We start from the raw sequence: 18,389 nt of genomic DNA, 5'->3' as shown, positions 1-18,389 counted from the left end.
CTTTTGAATGTCGCTGTAAATCAGATACACATGCTTCTGATAGTGTCATCATTAATAGGAATATTACTCATTGACATCTGTGAACTTGAATTTATACAGTGCCCCCGAATATCATTACAGCAGCCGTGCAAATCATTATGTACTCAAGGCCGCAGGGAAATAAATCTGAGTCTTAAGAAAATTAGTCAGCAATTTCAAGTCCTTCAGTAGTTACAGACAGCATTCATAATAAAATCCAGACTCTTTACAGAAGCCCCTCAGGATTCCAACCTCGTCTCCCCAACTCATCTCCTTCCCTCGCCTTCCCTTTTGTCCAGGCTTAAACCAAATTCTCTGTTATATCCAAATTCATGGAAATCCATGTGTCTGTGCTTTGCACAGTCTTTCCCTCTGCCTGATGTGTTTCTTCCAACTTTTATTTCACTTGGATAATTTTTGCCATTCTTTCAAGTGTCCCCACAAAAGTGAGTATATTATAAGACAGTAATAATAGAGTTTCATAGGAATAATTGCATAGCACGAGGGATGTGGCAATGAATAAAAATAGTTTCTGTCCTCAAGTGGCCACCTATTGGTAAAACTCTTTTTTTTTTTCTTTACACTTCAGTCTGTGACTGCCAGATTCCCTTCTTTTGTTTTCTCAGAATAACCTTTGCATATTCTTATGGACGTAGTGAATTCCTTAATTATAATATTCATGTACTTGTTAGACTCTCCATAGACCCTGAGATACATTGTAGTAATGAAAGTCGTCTAGCACCGGCACCGGCAAGCAGCAGGCCAACTCCAAATAGTTTTCGAAAAGATCAATGTATAAATTAAATAAATGGAATGTTATAATGGAACACTTAGCCAGCATCTAAAGGAGGTAAATATATATAAATAAACTTTTATTTAAAAAAACTACCTCATTTACATGTAAGCATTTTTACATTTAACCATTTTGTATTTTTAAATAAATAACATATATTTATAATTTCCTACCTGTGTAATACAGTGTCTCCACAGTCCTGTAATCATATTTTTTGTGCCTTTGATTTTCATTTGTGATGACTGCCTCTGTACTAAACAGTGAAGTCTTTAAGGACATTGGGGTCAGTAGACTATCTGTATTTCCATTTATTTTCCAGACTATCTTTACTTGTTTTGAGACACTGATTTGAGATTTTATTTTTAAAATAAGTTCTATTATTTTCACAATCATGATAAGAATGTGGCACTTGCTTATCATGCAGAGAAATACCTCGCAATCTTTTTTTTTTTAATTTTTTATTTTTTATAAACATATATTTTTATCCCCAGGGGTACAGGTCTGTGAATCACCAGGTTTACACACTTCACAGCACTCACCAAAGCACATACCCTCCCCAATGTCCATAACCCCACCCCCCTTCTCTAGAACCCCCCACCCCCAGCAACCCTCAGTTTGTTTTGTGAGATTAAGAGTCACTTATGGTTTGTCTCCCTCCCAATCCCATCTTCTTTCATTGATTCTTCTCCTACCCACTTAAGCCCCCATGTTGCATCACCACTTCCTCATATCAGGGAGATCATATGATAGTTGTCTTTCTCTGCTTGGCTTATTTCGCTAAGCATGATACGCTCTAGTTCCATCCATGTTGTCTCAAATGTCAAGATGGCGGAGTATACCTCGCAATCTTCAAGGCACTCAAATGTGTGCATTTTCAAGGTTGACTTTTTTGCTGGCTGGGAAAGCAAAGGGAAGTATCCAGTGAGGTCTCGGAAGAAGCTCCCATTAACACACTGGGCCGGCTCTAATGCACAGAAAGCGCTTTCTCGCATTTTTTATTCTTCCAAGCTACCTGCTACTTGACATTCTAGACCTACGCGTTTAGTAAGATATGCTAGCCACACGTGACTATTACAGTGAAACTGATTAAAAGTAAATCAAATTAAAAATTGAGTGCTTCAAGTACACAAGTCATATTCCAAGGGCTCAGTGACGACCTGTGGCTCTTGGCTAGTCTGCTGGACAATGGAGAAATAAAACATAATCATATTTTCAGGGGTGCCTGGTTGGCTCAGTCGGTTAAGGGTCTGATTTCAGTTCAAGTCATGATCTCAGGGTGCTCGGGTAGAGCCCCCCACATCAGGCTCCCTGCTCAGCAGAGAACCTGCTTCTCCCTCTGCCCCTTCCCCCATTCCTGCTCACTTGCTTTCTCTCTCTCCCTCTCTCTCTCTCTCAAATAGATAAATAAGATCTTAAAAAAAATCATATTTTCATCTTAGCAGACATTTCCATACTATTAAAGGTAGAAGTGATGTGGTAAGGAAAACGTTAAACCACAAACTACAGGCAGTTTATACTTCGAATTTTTTAATAATCTATACAGGTTGCACTTTTCATATTGTGCCATTTTTTTCATATGGTAATAAAATTTTGCTTGAAACCTTCCACTCAATAACCCATCCCATAATGTATCATGCGTAATAACCATATACACTGTAGAAGTGAAGCACTTACCAAATTTAAATGGTTTAAAAGTAAATGTGATCAGGTCCAATAAAAAATAGAATATGAACATATTTCCAATTAACAAAAATAAGTTGTGCTTCAATTGTCCTTTCTCTAAAGTGTGTAATTTATTTTATGTTTTGAAAACATGAGTCATGCTTATATACAGGCTATTTAAAAATGTAGCAATATTGGTTATTTAATTTTTGATTTATTTTCTAAAATCTTCCAATAACTAATTTAAAATTGTATTCGTCCTTCTAAAATACATTTTTATTATTTCAATAACAATATGTATTATTTCAATACATATTAAAATATTATATTATATATATCAGTTAAGGTCCTTAGAGTTGCCAGGTAGGAAGTAAAGGCAACGTCCATATTGTTTTCAGAATATTAAAAGAGATTAATATATTTGAGAAGTTGTTTAGTGGTTTTCTTACTCATTCCTTTCATTTAAGAAATATTAATTGATGTGATAAGCTTTTTTGCTTATTTGTTTTGGGGATCAGTGAGGAAATAATTGACATTCTCTTCTAGTAACATTTTAATCATCTCTGAGATATAATCTACTTTTCTTGGTCCTTTAAACAAAAATAAAACGACAGGAAAGAAAAATATATCCAACAACATCTATCTTTTGACAATTGGAGGAATCTTATTAGAAAAGACTAGAGGAATCTTTCATCAAGGGTGCTACACCGCTGCCTCATTAAGATTTCCTGGGATGCGGGGGTGACTCAGTTGTTGAGTCTGCCTTCCGCTGAGCTCATGACCCCTGGGTCCCCGGACGGAGCCCCATGTAAGGGCTCCCTGTTCAGCGGGGAGTCGGCTTCCCTCTCCCGCTCTCCCCCTGCTTGTGTTCCCTCTCTCACTGTCTCTCTCTCTGTGTCAAATAAATAAATAAAATCTAAAAAAAAAAAAAAAAAAGAGAGAGATTTCTTGATCTTCAAAAGTTCTTAGCGCTGTGTGATGTTAAGCATCAATTCCTATTTTTTGTGAATAATTCCAAACAGCAGTCGACTTGACTTAAGCTCTTGGCACCAATAAAACTAACCGAGTCCATTTAGCATGAGAAAAACATGATTATCTGAAACCTAAATAACAACCAGGGGCGAGGATCCCCTTATTGAGTGGACAAATAAAATCATTTCTTGTGACCAACACTTCTTTGTTTGCACACGAGGAACACGGCCCGGCCACCGGCACAGGCCACCGCGGCCGACGGGCCCAGCCCCGCCGCAGGCCGTCGCGGTCTCCCGCTCCTGCTCCTGCTCCTGCTCCCTCTACCTCCTCCTACTTCGTGGACAACTGATACCGCAAAACATCCCGGGAAGAAAGTCCTCTTGTTCCTGAGGGGTTTTCAAAGCTTCCATTTGTTCAATTTGGGATCGTACAGGGGGTGGCGCTGATAAGAAACACTTACCCGCCCCGTCCGGGGGTGGTGACAGCTCCATCCTGGCGCGACGGACCCCGCGGACCCGGTGGACCCGGTGGACCTCGCGGACCCGGTGGACCGGGTGGACCCGGTGGACCCCGTGGACCCGGTGGACCCGGTGGACCCCGTGGACCCCGCGGACCCCGTGGACCCCGCGGACCCGGTGGACCCGGTGGACCTCGCGGATCCCGCGGACCCCGCGGACCCGGCGGACCCCGCAGACCCGGTGGACCCCGCGGACCCGGTGGACCCCGCGGACCCGGTGGACCCCGTGGACCCGGTGGACCCCGTGGACCTCGCGGACCCGGTGGACCCCGCGGACCCGGTGGACCCGGTGGACCCCGCGGACCCGGTGGACCCCGTGGACCCGGCGGACCCGGCGGACCCCGCGGACCCGGCGGACCCCGCGGACCCGGTGGACCCGGCGGACCCCGTGGACCCGGTGGACCCCGCGGACCCGGTGGACCCCGCGGACCCCGCGGACCCCGCGGACCCGGTGGACCCGGTGGACCCCGCGGACCCGGTGGACCCGGTGGACCCCGCGGACCCGGCGGACCCCGCGGACCCTGCAGACCCCGTGGGCGCAGCGCTCGGACGCATCCTCCCGGGCGCCGTCGGGTCGCGTCGCTGCGGCGGAGGAGAGGAGGAAGGAGGAGGAAGAGCCGCGCGGGACGGACGGAGGGAAACGCAGGAAGCCACGGAGGAAGGAAGAAGCGGCGTCCAGGGCGGGACCGGGATGGACAAGAGCTCTGGGGGGAGTCGCCGCCTTCGGGGAAGCCGCAGCGTTTCCCGGGGGATCGCGGAGGGACTCTGCGAAGGCTCCTCCTAGACACGCCTTCACCCACCTGCTCTGCACGTGTTCCCCCCGGGACAACCGACGCCGCCCGCTCCGCACGGCCGCGCAGGGAAGGGGCAGCCGGGCCCGGATCCGACGGGGCGCAGGACCGTGGCCTGCGGGCGACGCGCGTGGGCAGTCCTCAGGCAGCGCCTGCAAAGGTGGGCTGCGAAACGGTGGGCAAAGCGATGCATTGGCTCAAAAAGGAAAATCAAGTATAATTATTTATACTAAATTATAATTAAGAAAACAGCCTTTAGAAAATAGATTCTGTCTTAATTTGCAAATCTCCAGCTTTCAGGAACGAAATAAACTTCTCCAAAGTAAAATTTTATCTTCAGGGTTGATCTAGGATAATTAGATCCCGTTTTTCCTTTTCTCTGTTCTATAAATTATAGGGTTTTTAATTTGACCTTTAGCTGACTTTGCTACTAAAAATGCCACCTAGAAAACAATGAGAAAAAACTGCTTGGTGATTTACATAAATGGGCACACATTTTATTGTTCTGTTTCAACCAGCACACTGTAATGTTTATAATGCTTCACTAATATATATTTGAAAGTAATTGGATAGTCCTGCCCAGATGAAATTGGTTATACAAGTGTTCCGATGCAGAACACTGCTGCTCGCTTGCTTTAATCATCCCTAAGTGGGTTAGTTGCGTTTATTCAGTCATGAATCATATGATGTTGCTTCATTTCTACATTGTAAGGGAAACTTGCTTACAGATATCTGAGTCACGTAAATGAAAATAAGCTAATGTAAATGAAAAGAAATTAAGATAAAATGTATGTGAAAGAGAGAAAAGCAGGATGAAATATCATAAATTTCACCTACCTAAAAGTTGGAAGTAACTGTTCATCTATTCAAAGATGCTCACTTCCTATATTTTAGCTTTTGGTGCTATCTTCTATTCCAGGCAGGTCACCATTAACTCTGAAATGACAACAGCAACTCAGCAATAGGAAAACTAGATCTTTAGGAGAACTATACCTTTTTTTGTGTTACTTTGCCTCCCATGAAAATTAAGTATAAGAATAATTTTCTACTCCGTGGCCATCGTGAATGACAATCATTTTGCCTAACAAATTTGACTTTGCCCCTGCTAACAAGGCCTGTACTACTAATCCTATTAAAACTATTAAATATCTTAAAAGGAAGACAGAGATAGGAATATAAGTTATAGCATTGTATCACATTACTTTACTAAACTTTTAATTGATAAGCTAATATTTGCAATGCTCCCCAGTATGACAAATTTTGTCAGAGAAAAAACTTTTGAGGTATATATTTTTATTATTGTTTTTAAATTATGTTAATTTAGTCACCATACAGTACATCATTAGTTTTTGATGTAGTGTTCTTTTCTCTAGGGATATGAATATCCAGTCTGGGAATTCCAAGAAATACATTTTTGACTAGAGATGAGCAATAAATTAGTGTTTTCAGTGCTTTTCAGAAAGGTTAAAGTATTGTATGCCAATAGGTTGTTTAAGCTCTGGCTTGACTTGATTAAAAGATCCTAAAATACATAAATACCAAATCTTCAACTTCCTATCTTGGTTGGAATATACTTTACTGCGTTTCACTAATTTTTTTTTTTAAAGATTTTATTTATTTATCAGAGAGAGAGGGGGGAAGAGAGCGAGCACAGGCAGGCAGAATGGTAGGCAGAGGCAGAGGGAGAAGCAGGCTCCCCGCCGAGCAAGGAGCCTGATGTGGGACTCGATCCCAGGACGCTGGGATCATGACCTGAGCCGAAGGCAGCTGCTTAACCAACTGAGCCACCCAGGCATCCCTGCGTTTCACTAATTTTTAAGGATACTGATATTCTGTATGCCAAAGGCCAGAAAATGAATGTTTCAAAACCCTTTGCAGATAATTGCATTGATTTCTTCCATTCTATTCTAATCTTACACTTATTGTCATTTGATACTCAGCAAGGATGCTGAGACAGTTCAGGAGATAGAGAATAATCTTATCAATAAATGGTACCTGGATGAGTGGATATCCACGTGCAAAATAATGCTATTGGGTCCATTTTTTAATATCACTCATAAAAAATTAACTCAAGGGTTGCCTGGGTGGCTCAGTCAGTTAAGCATCAATCAGTCTCCTTGCTCAGTGGAAGCCTCTGCTGCTCCCTCTGCCTGCCATTCCCCCTGTTTAAGCACCTTCTCTTTCTCCCTCTCTCTCTCCCTGACAAATAAATACATTTTAAGAAATCTTTAAAAAACTTAACACAAACTTAAATCAAAAGAAAACCTTGGAATAAATCTCATAACCTTGGGTCAGGTAATATTTTCTTAGACCTGAAACCAAACCCCCATCAATAAAAGAAAAATAATGCTAAATTATATTGCATCAAAATTAAAAATTATTGTGCTTCAAAGGATAAATATCAAGAAACTGAAATGATAACTCACATAATTGGAGAAAATATTTGTAAATTACATACATGATAAAAGATTTATATCATGAATAGGTAAAGCACTCTTGCAACTCATTAGTAATAAAAACAAATACTTAAGAATGATCAGAGGATTAGAATGCATATTTTCCAAAGAAAATACACAAGGGAAGCAAGCACATGGAAGGATATTCAACCTTTGTAGCCATTTTGAAGCTATACATCAAATGACAATGTGATATCACTTCATACCTATTAAGATGGTTATCTTTGAAAAGACAGACAATAAGAAGTGAGAGGATTGGAATCCTACTACATTTACTTGGGAACGTAAAATGATAGAGGTGCTTCGGAAAATATTTTGCCAGTTCCTCAAAAAGTTAAATATAGTTACAAAATGACAGAACAATTTGACTCCTTGTGTATTTATCCAAGAGAAATGAAAATATATATCCACACAAAAACTCGTGCATGAACATTCATAACGGCATTATTCATAACAGACAAAAAGTAGTAGCAACACTAATGCCCATCAACTGATGAATGGAAAAAAAAATGGGTTATAGCCATACAATGGCATATTATTCTGCTATTAAAGGTAATTTAGACTGATAATGGCTACAATATGGATGAACCTTGAAAACATTGTTTAAAAAAAGAAGCCAGCTCAACAGATCACAGGTCCCATAATTCAAATTATAATGTATGCCCAGAATATGAAATATAAGTATATACATATACATATTATTTGCAGTCACACATATTTTAGATATATATTATTTGTAGTCATATATATATATATATATATATATATATATATATATATATATAACTATACTTGGTCTTGGTAACTATAGGAAGTAACCGAAATATATATAAAAAAATTATATATATACATACAAGGGGAGAGGTAGAAAGAGATATATCCCATTGCATTATCCTTCCCATTTTAATATTCCTTGACATTATTTTTGAAGATACTTCTTATAAATAAAATAGAACATTTCAATTAATAGTTTAGACTTTGCTAGATGGAAATTTTTGAAATGTGCCTTTGCTTTAATCTGCTCAAAGTATTGCCTCATCTCTTCTGTCTTCTCCTCCCCCCATCTCAGTCCTGGGGGACAATTACAGGCTAACGCTCCTGACTCCCACACTTCACTGCAGCCCTGCTATCGCCGGCCATGTCATCAGCATATACAGTTTTATTGTCACGACTGGTAGCCAGTCTCAAGGAGGACTGTGCCTCTGAAGAGTGAATCGGTCAGCTCGAACTGCTGGTTGGTGATTTCCTAGCAGGCTGACAGATGGGTCCATTTTGTCTTTTTAAGATTTTTTTCATATCTCAGTTTTTCATTTCAAGTTCCCTTCTTACTGGCCATTAAAGGCAAGTTAGAAAAGGCCATCGTGACATTAACAGCACTTATAATATATACTATTGCAAAAAAAACAAAAACAAAACAAAAAAAGCAGAGGGCAAAAAAATGTGCATTGTTCTTTTGGATTTCATCTATTTATTTATTTACTTAAGAAAGAGAGAAAGCAAGAGCAGGGGAAGGAGCAGCGGGGAAGGATGGCGGAGGGGGGCTCTAGGAGACTCCTGCCTGAGCACAGAGCCTACTCAGGCTCAATGGCGCAACCTGAGATCCTGACCTGAGGTGAAACCAAGAGTTAGACGCTTAACTGACGGGGCCCATCAGGTGTCCGTGTGTCGTATCCTTCTTTGGTTCTCTGCAAACAACTGACAGGTTTGGTGGGACACATGCTTATGGTTTTATTTTACTATTATCCTGATTCTGCCACGACATGATATTTTACTTTGAATATATTCAGGACAGTAAGACATTTTTGTTCTTTTTAAATTTTGGAAGTTAAGCTTTCATGCAATATTTATAAAAATCTTGTTGTATTTTAAATACGTTTTAACCTGAACAATGTTTACTTTGTTACATCAAATAATACATACACCATAAGGCCACAGCTGTGACGTCTTTAATGAGTTTTTACCAGTTCAGTAAAACAAACAAGGTCCACGCCCACATATAACTTTCACTAGTGGAAAGTTATTAAAAAATAAAGAAGCAAAATGTGAAGTAAATTACTGATTATTATAATAATAAGTAGAATGAAAATATGTGCAAACCTGCACATGAAAGACAATATTGCTCAAAACTGAAAAAATATGAAACAAATTTGTGTATGAACAGGTGTGTAATGTCTGCGAGTATACTGGAGGAGGGGTGCACAGAGCTTGTCTGGGGAAGAGGTCAGAGGCAGTCATTATTTGTCATTATTTATTGAACTCCTGTACCATACCTGAAAATTTTCCTCACAAACAAAGCAGACCAATTGGAAGCAATCTTCTCTTAGAGAAAATAAATGATATTGATTCTCTGAAAAAAGTATAGAAAAACATTATACTGAATATAATTTCAAACTTTGTAAAATAGTTCCCTGTTACTCCTGGACTAATCTAAATGTCAACTCCTGGAATTTTCTTCCATTTTTCTCTTAAAATATTGCCTGCCTTAGTACATTGTTGACTGTGATCTTCTCATCAACTCCACTTGTCACAGGAAAAGATCTGATTTAATCTCGAGGTGAAAGGCAGGCTAATTCCCAAGCTCATTTAAATGTGTTCTTTTCTATGCCTTCTAAAAATATAAGACTATTTATTTCTAGTATTGTAAAGTTAACAGTGAACTTATTTCTTGTGTTTGGAAACTTTTTCGGAGATTTGCTTAAAAAAATTTAGAATATTTTACACATCGGAAAATTCAGAATAAGTTTAGGTAAATTTGTAATAATTGTTTAAAATAGGCGTCCAAAAATAAGTCTTTGAAGACCTTAATTCCATTCCAACTAAGGAAATTACATGGGGTGTTTTTCCAAAATTAAATCCCTGCTAATTTTGAGTTCAACTTGGAAATATCCATTCAAAAGCAATATCAGGCTCTGATAGGATGATAGCTCAGGATGTAGACCAACTAGAAAGTAGACGGCATTTACTCCCCTTGTGGTACTTTACCTCCCCCAGGCATTTCCCCCCATTAAAACTTAATAAATTTGTTCCATATCACTTAACTCTGTGAGATATCAAATACCTAAGTTATACATAAACCCAGGATGATATATTAATAAAATGAAGCTAGAGATCTGCTTCCCAGGCCCCACATCCTTTATTTTAAAATACCATATTTTTCTTATTATGAAAGTGATATCTGCTTATTATAAAATATTTAGAAAGCAGAAAGAAACTATAAGAAAACTATAACTGATTCGCAATTCAACCAGCTGTGATAACCTCAGCTGGAGTTACCAATTGAATAACTTTTATAAGCCTATATAGGAACTTTCTAATTAAAACATCTGCACATCCCTGTATAAACTCCTAGATAACAGTATTTGTGTTGGCATATGTCCATTTAATATCATCCAATGTTATGATTTTTAATATTTATTTAATATTACATGGCTCTTAAAAACTTTATATAATTAATAACACTATTTCATCCAATGTGGCTCTAAAACATTCCATATTACTAATAAATTGATGTTTTTTGTTAATTCATCCTTATAAATTGCTCAGGGATAAGTACATTATATATTGACTGTACATGTTGATTACATAATGAATAGAATAGTAAAACTGAATAATCTATGTTTTTTTTATTTTTAATATAAAGTGTATTAACATACTTATGTACAAGAATATACCATAAACAACACTAAATAATATACTTAACTTATATCTTTGCCAGTATGGAGAAAAAATATATTTCTTGCTTTCCTAATATTAAAATCAATAATTTTTATTCCTTTACTTTATTAGTTATTTTATTTGTGAATTGCTTGTGCATCTACTTTGCCCATATTTTAATTTTGGTGTCTATTATTTATTGATCTTGAGAAGTCTTTTATTTCATATATTATGATCAGACATATCTCACACTTGTTCCCAGTTTAATGTCTCAATTTTATATATGTATCAATTATAGCATAATTGCTTTTAAAAATAATGTGTCAAAAAAGTCACATGCAGATGATAAAACAAATAATACTAGACCAAAAAATATATTGTATATATAATAATATATAATATATATTACAATCTCTTGTTTAATCCCATATTTATAACTAAAAATACACCTAAAAATGCTTATCTCTACCTATCTTTATTTTTTCTATCTTTAAATTACTTAAAATATCTATCTTGAAAATGTTATTTGGAAAGCATGAGCAATTAAAACCATAAAAGTTTGGGGCGCCTGGGTGGCTCAGTGGGTTAAGCCTTTGCCTTTGGCTCGGGTCATGATCTCAGGGTCCTGGGATCGAGCCCTGCATTGGGCTCTCTGCTCAGCGGGGAGCCTGCTTCCCCACCTCTCTCTGCCTGCCTCTCTGCCTACTTGTGATCTCTCTGGCTCTGTCAAATAAGTAAATAAAATCTTTGTAAAAAAACATGTAAGTTGGAAGACAAAAAGCTCTGTTAGCGTTCATGATATAACAATAATTATTCACAATACCTACCCAAAACATTTATTAAAAATATTGAATTGAATTATTTAGCATTAATATATATTTATAAATATTTTTAGTTAATTTTAATGTTTGTTTTAATGAGGTGATTTCAGTTATCAGGAAAATAAATTCATATGATATATTTCATCGCATATTTACCTTAAGTGGAATAACCAGTTACAAATAAAATAAGGAAAATGATATTCCTTTATCTGATCTGAAAAAAGTGGAATAAAATCCTTACTGAAAAAAATGGGTTTGAAAATAGTTTTTAATGGTTTTAATGCTGTATATTGAATTTCAAAGTCCATTGCTAACTCCATTTTATTTTTACTTTTCATACTTATATAATAATAATAAGTATAATGAAATAGATCCACATTGAACTTTTATAGCATCTTTGCTGATTATAACACTTATGTCACCTACTAACTAGAGATAGATTTGATCAGACATTTGTGCCCTCATATGTATTCTTAGAGACTCTACATGTATCTATATTAATTAATTAATTCAATGAATAGTTAATCTGTATTTTCAAGTATTGTTTATTTCATGTACTTCTGAGAAAAGTGGAGAACAAGAGTGAGGGCTTGTGCTAATGAAATGTATGGATCAAAACTGATAGTAATTATCATTACTCTTAATAATCTAATTGCTACTAATAAGTAACATCATATTGACAAATTTTTAGTTGTCAGCTGATAGACTGCTCTGAAGAAAAGTGGATTTAGTGAGCACATAACAAAGCATTACCTAGACTGTGGAATAGCTTTCCGTGGAACCCAGGTGATGCCAAGCCTTCAGCACAAAGTTCCTCGTGTATCAGTTACGTTTATCTCTGCATCTCCAGTGACAAGCACAGTAATTAGCAGATAGTAAGTAATGAAACCATTTACTCCATTGACTTCGTGTAACAATAGCATTTAAAGGCTTTATATGGTCAGCATTATAAGAAAAATGATTATTAAAAATAATTAATAGACGAAACTAAAGCTATCAAGAGATAAATTCAGTGAAGATCCCTGATTGTCTTATGGAATACCATAAAGAGCAAAACCTCCCTGCGCTCGATTTCTTTGGGTCGGTGGAGTCCATTCCGTGAAGGCTGATGACAGAGAACAGAGCTAGACAAAGGCATGTGTGTTAGTGCGGATTGATTTGTTTATTGCATTTTGAATAGATAAGTGGTAGAAACTAGATATCACACATGAGATAACTAGAAGGCTACTGTGATATCTTACTTCCTTCACATCACTTTGATTATCATTTCAGTCATTTAGGGAAGTACAGCCACAGTCAGGAAGTTAGGAACCACTTAGCTTTCATGGAAAGGATACTCCCTTTGGGGAAAGCCAGGGAGAGGTGTGGGAGGCGGTGCGAGGGCTTCGGAAGGATTTCTGTCACCCTGTTAGATTAATGGCCGTCATCACCTAGAGGCCTTGGGCTTGGACTCAAAAGCTAATGGACTAAAAATGGGAGTAATTGGTTCAAATGTTAACAAACCTAGAAGTGTATTTTGTCGTACTGCATACCGGCCTTTTGAACCATTTAAAAATATGTCAGTTGTTGAAAAACATACTATTTATGCATGTTGAGATGGTTACAATTGTTCAAAATCCCATCAACATCTTTTATAGCCATGGAAGTGGGACATATTTCAATAATATTCAGTTTAATTTTTGTGGCTTTCTATTTCAAATACTGCTAATAGGGTGTTAATTCACATCACATGAATTGAATTTGGTCAAGTCACTAAGGCTATTCTTTAAATTTAATTGAAAAGCCAACATTCAAATAGAACAACAAGCAATCACATATTTAAACAATGGTTCAATTTTATGCTGGTGTTGACCCAGTGTTAATAGTGGTGATGACTGATTTAGGGTTGCTTTCTTTGGCTTGGGAAATATTACTAATGTGATGAAATACATGAGTTGTATTTATTTAAAAAATCCCAAACTTCAATTGCCATTTATAAGTTTCTGTGTGAATGTTTTAACTTTTCTAACCTGTAAAGATAGGTTTTGGTGGACATTTATAATAAAGGGAAGTTTTATTTAGACATATTTATGTTAATTGTTAGATTAGATTTATAACGAAGCACTACAGGAGGTATTTTTTTCAGATTTTTTTTCTGTATAAATTTACGAAAAATGATTGTGAACTGTGGAATTCTTTTTTTTTTCTTTTTAAGATTTTATTTATTTATCAGAGAGAGAGAGGGAGAGAGAGCGAGCACAGGCAGACAGAATGGCAGGCAGAGGCTGAGGGAGAAGCAGGCTCCCTGCTGAGCAAGGAGCCCGATGTGGGACTCGATCCCAGGACGCTGGGATCATGACCTGAGCCGAAGGCAGCTGCTTAACCAACTGAGCCACCCGGGCATCCCTGAACTGTGGAATTCTTGATGACTCCTGGATGGTTGCATATGGTCTATGGGAGCTGAATGAAATCAGCCTTATTGTCTGCATGAAATATATAGGAGGCTAAGTTTTAAAGTTGGGCAGAAGGGATGGGCCTTCCAGTTTAAGTGTAAACAGTAACATGACATTATTTGAGGGAAAGAAATGCGCGGAAGCGATAACAATGTATGCCTATCTCTTTTCTTCTTTCAATGAGGTATTTTTTTTTTCCTTCAGAAAATATTGAAAGTACACTTTCTTTTTCCTTTGACATTTGATATTGTCAAATGGAGATAATCTTGCTGAAATAATGTTATTCGACATGGTTTTCTTGGATCCAAAGTAAATATTAATTTCCAGACCTTTGTATTTTTTCACAGGGGGCTGTCAGAGTTTCCAGTGATGAGCCTTATTCATTCTGCTATAGTTAGAAGGCTTAAGCAAGTGTTTTCTAATGAAACATGGTATACCTTATTGAGTTTGTTCTTTTTTTCTAACAAAGGGAATCCGAAACATAAATCAGTAGAATGTCTTAGAAACAATTTAGCCTGGCTTTCTAATAAGGGCAAAATAGTATTAGACTTGTACTAGCACACCTTTTCAAATATAGGAAGGTGGGATTGAATATCATTTTAATAAAACTCGAGTTTCTCTAACAGAAATTTTCTCTCCACTGTAGTTCATATTAATTGTTCCTATTAAAACCAACTTTGAAAAAGACTAGCATGAAATAATTTGTCTTGTAACTGAAATATATTCATTTTTCACCTTTTTTTTATCAATTTGTTCTATTGACATAAAAGGAATAAAACTTGAATTCATTTTCCTTGTGAAGTTGGATACTCAGTGGGAAATCTACCCAGCTAGATTTCTCTGAAATGTCCACAGAGACATCCAACACACGAATATCTCCTTCCCTTAATAGGCTTATTTCTATGAAGAGGTTCACTTCTAAAGTACTCAATTAGGCCAGCGTTGGAGCCCTCCCTCCCTGTCCACCTTGTGCTGAGCCAGTCAGGCTCTCAGGAACACAATGAAGGCTCAGAAATTGGAGATTGCTCTCTCTGTGGGACTGAGTCTAGTGCTGGTTACCTTGATGTTAAGGATACTGCAACCTTGGGGGTAAAAAAAAGTCACTTATTCCAACATTAATGGGATTAGGAGCAAGCCTACTATTTCTAAGTTGTGTTTTTTCTTGGTTCAGCAGTTGCGGGATTGCTATCAACATTTGCCTATTTTCTTGAGTTATTACAAAATTGATTCTGACAGATTTTGCTCAAGATTTAGATGATTCTATGGAGGAGCAGGTCCCTGAAACTGTCTACTCTGCATTTTCACTAATGCCATGTTCTCTGCATTTGTACTTTAAAATTTTATCACTAGTTGCATATGCACTGAGAATTAAAATATATTCCTGCCTCATTTATCCTTTTTTAGTTTCAGAATATATTCCCTCATATCTACCTGGACTATATAACTGAAAGTCTAATTAGGCTAGGATCTATACACCAGATTTTCTTAGATTCATGGTTGTATTGTATAGCTTTTCTCATCCTTTTATGTTCAAAGTATCTGTGTTCTAATAGGCAAAGGAGGTCTTTTCTCTGTATCATATTGTATATATTGTACTGTATTCAGTCTAAAGAGCTTTGCATGGAAAATAAAGGAAGCTACGTACATAGTAATGTCTACTCTATTGCTGGGCCAGGAGAGCCCACACTGTTAAGTCATTATCTACTTCCAAATTGATTTGTATGTTCAATGTTATTTCTGTAATACCTGAGCATGAGAGGAGGGGGCAGATTAAGAAATCGAGTTTTGGGGGCACCTGGGTGGCCCAGTGGATTAAAGCCTCTGCTTTTGGCTCAGGTCATGATCCCAGGGTTCTGGGATCGAGCCCCACATCGGGCTCTCTGCTCAGCAGGGAGCCTGCTTCCTCCCCTCTCTCTCTGCCTGCTTCTCTGCCTTCTTGTGATCTGTCTGTCAAATAAATAAAATCTTAAAAAAAAAAAGAAATTGAGTTTTTTAAATATAACTTTTTTTCTTTGGCTCTTGAAAATGTTGCAATGCACATGGAGAGGGATGGTTTCTTTCTTTCTGTATTTATCTTTCTTGGGTTCACAGAACTTGTATCTCTGGCTTTATATCCTTTTTCATCTTTAGAAAATCTTGGACAGTATAACCTCAAGTGTTCTGCTGCCACATATACCATCTCCTCAGCTTCTGGTCCTCCAGTAATGCATCTGTTTGGTCTTTTCCTGGTTCCCATATATCTCAGTATTTTCTACATACTATCGTTTTTCCACTGTGGTTTAAAAGAAATATTTCCTATTGACTTGTTTTCAGACTCAAACATCTTTTTTTTCTCCTGTTATGTACTGTTTAAATGCAATACTTAAATTCAGTACAGATACTTTTTATTTCTAGCATTTTCACATTTCTTTTTCCATTTTCCATTTAATTTGCAATCTTTCCCACTGAGCATTGTGTACGATTCCATTTTCTCTCTTTTCTTAGCATAAGAACTATCCTTACTTTCCTACTTTATTTGGTGGATGCCCTAGAGTTTGCGATCTACATTTACAACTAATTCAGGTCAGCTTTCAAGGAATACTAAGCCACTTCACAGCTAGTGCAAGTACCACATAATGGCAGATTGTCCCCATTCCTCCCGCTCATTCCATGCAACGTTGCTGTCATTCATTTCTCTTATCCGTAGGCGATAGTCATAAACACCCAATACATCACTGCTATTATTATTTTGAACAGATATCTATTGCAACGATTAAAAATAAGAACATAAGAATGCTAGAAAATTTTTACATGACCTCACCTATATTTCTTGTTCATTAAATTATGTTGCGTTAGTCACCATACAGTATGTTATTAGTTTTTGATGTAGTGCTCCATGATTCACTGTTTACGTGCTCCATGCAGTAGATGCCCTCTTTAATACCCATCACCAGGGGGAAAATGAAGGGGGAGAAATCGGAGGGGGAGAAATCGGAGGGGGAGAAATAGGAGGGGGTGATGAGCCATGAGAGACGGTGGACTCACTTAGTTTCTCATGCCCTTCCTTTCTGTGTAGATCCTCACACAAATCGCTCTCTCCTTCCCGCCATATTTCAGCAGTGATCCTGCCAGTAAACGGACATAAGGTAAAACGTGAACTGATGTATGACCCTACTGTGGACATGCATTATTTTTTCACAATTTAGTCTTCAAAATATCGGGACTGATTCACTTCTCTTACCACTAAGTTAGCGAAGAGGGAGTAAACATACTTCTTTAACGTATTTGTTTTCTCATATGGAATATTCCCAACTGTGTGAGGAAAGGCTTAAGGCCGGCTGGTTGGCTTACTTTCCGTGTCTGTGAGGTTGGTATGACAGATTTTATTTTATTTTTCACCTTGTAGTTAGGTTTAAATAGAGTCTCTTCCAGTTATTAACAATCTCTGGACCTTTAAATAGTCTTGATAACTCTTTAAGCTTGGTTTCTACTCTATAAAAAGAGGGATAGTATTACCTATATCACTGGGTTTTGCTAGTACGTAATTAGACGTGCCACGTGCTGTATTTAGTCTCCTGCTTGAATGTGCTTAGTATACTGCTTGCCAAGTCATAAAACACTCAGCACATGACCCATTTATGGACAGCACTAAAACGGTATTCATTGTTAATAGTAGACAAGTTTTAGGATCACTTTAATATCGTACCTTAGAGAAAAATTAAAACATGACAGTTATACAGGGCTGATCAGTCAATTTTACTAACTTAAAATAAAGGCTATCACTTATTTCTTAGATCTAAAATTATTGCTGAAATTACTCTCAAATAATCTGCATCTGAGAACATCAGGCAGCTTAACATCCTAACTTGTGTTTTACATACCGGCTTGAGCCACCATCACTAAGCAGTGACAAGTATGAGAATCATTATATGATATGCGTATTCTTTTCTTTTTCTTTAATTCTTCATACAATGCCAGATGGAATGAGCTATTTCTGTCTAATTGACAAATGTAACAGTTTATTGGGCTAAGTACTTAGAGACTTGCAATGAAAGGTTTTCAGTATCAGTGCCCAGATCCTGCAGCTGCTATCAGCTAGTCACCTCTGCCCAATAGCAATGTCACCCCAACGTCACCTGCCCTCTTGGATGTGTTAATTTCATGGCAGCAAAGTGCTTAGAATTCTCACAGCTGGTCAAGAGGGACAAAGTATCTTGATGCTCACACACAGAAGTTCTGTTCTGTTTTTATACAGCTGAATTACGTCTTCATCTTAACTCATCTTGTTACGTCT

The 18,389-nt window shown here is 37.8% G+C and overlaps 1 protein-coding gene across 1 annotated transcript; it reads right to left on the bottom strand.

The window, feature by feature from the left end:
* Positions 1–3,626: 3,626 nt before the first annotated feature.
* LOC131827981 (uncharacterized) lies at positions 3,627–17,220 on the bottom strand. The gene is made up of 4 exons (XM_059168897.1): positions 17,141–17,220; positions 5,591–5,689; positions 3,906–4,949; positions 3,627–3,790 (listed from the first exon to the last, which is right to left on the bottom strand). Exons 2-4 carry the CDS (start codon positions 5,613–5,615, stop codon positions 3,627–3,629), a joined length of 1,233 nt encoding a protein of 410 aa, XP_059024880.1. The 5' UTR covers positions 5,616–5,689; positions 17,141–17,220.
* Positions 17,221–18,389: the final 1,169 nt, after the last annotated feature.

Source organism: Mustela lutreola, chromosome 3, assembly GCF_030435805.1.
Source record: "Mustela lutreola isolate mMusLut2 chromosome 3, mMusLut2.pri, whole genome shotgun sequence".
Taxonomy (NCBI): Eukaryota; Metazoa; Chordata; class Mammalia; order Carnivora; family Mustelidae; genus Mustela; species Mustela lutreola.
This window is presented reverse-complemented; position numbering and strand designations above follow the sequence as displayed.

Coding starts and splice junctions, on each gene's coding strand:
- LOC131827981 (XM_059168897.1), bottom strand. CDS start 5,615: ATGAACAGTTACTTCCAACTTTTAG. Junction 4,950..5,590: donor CAGTTACTTCCAACTTTTAG/GTAGGTGAAATT, acceptor TTCCTTTTTGAG/CCAATGCATCGCTTTGCCCA. Junction 3,791..3,905: donor ACCACCCCCGGACGGGGCGG/GTAAGTGTTTCT, acceptor TTGCGGTATCAG/TTGTCCACGAAGTAGGAGGA.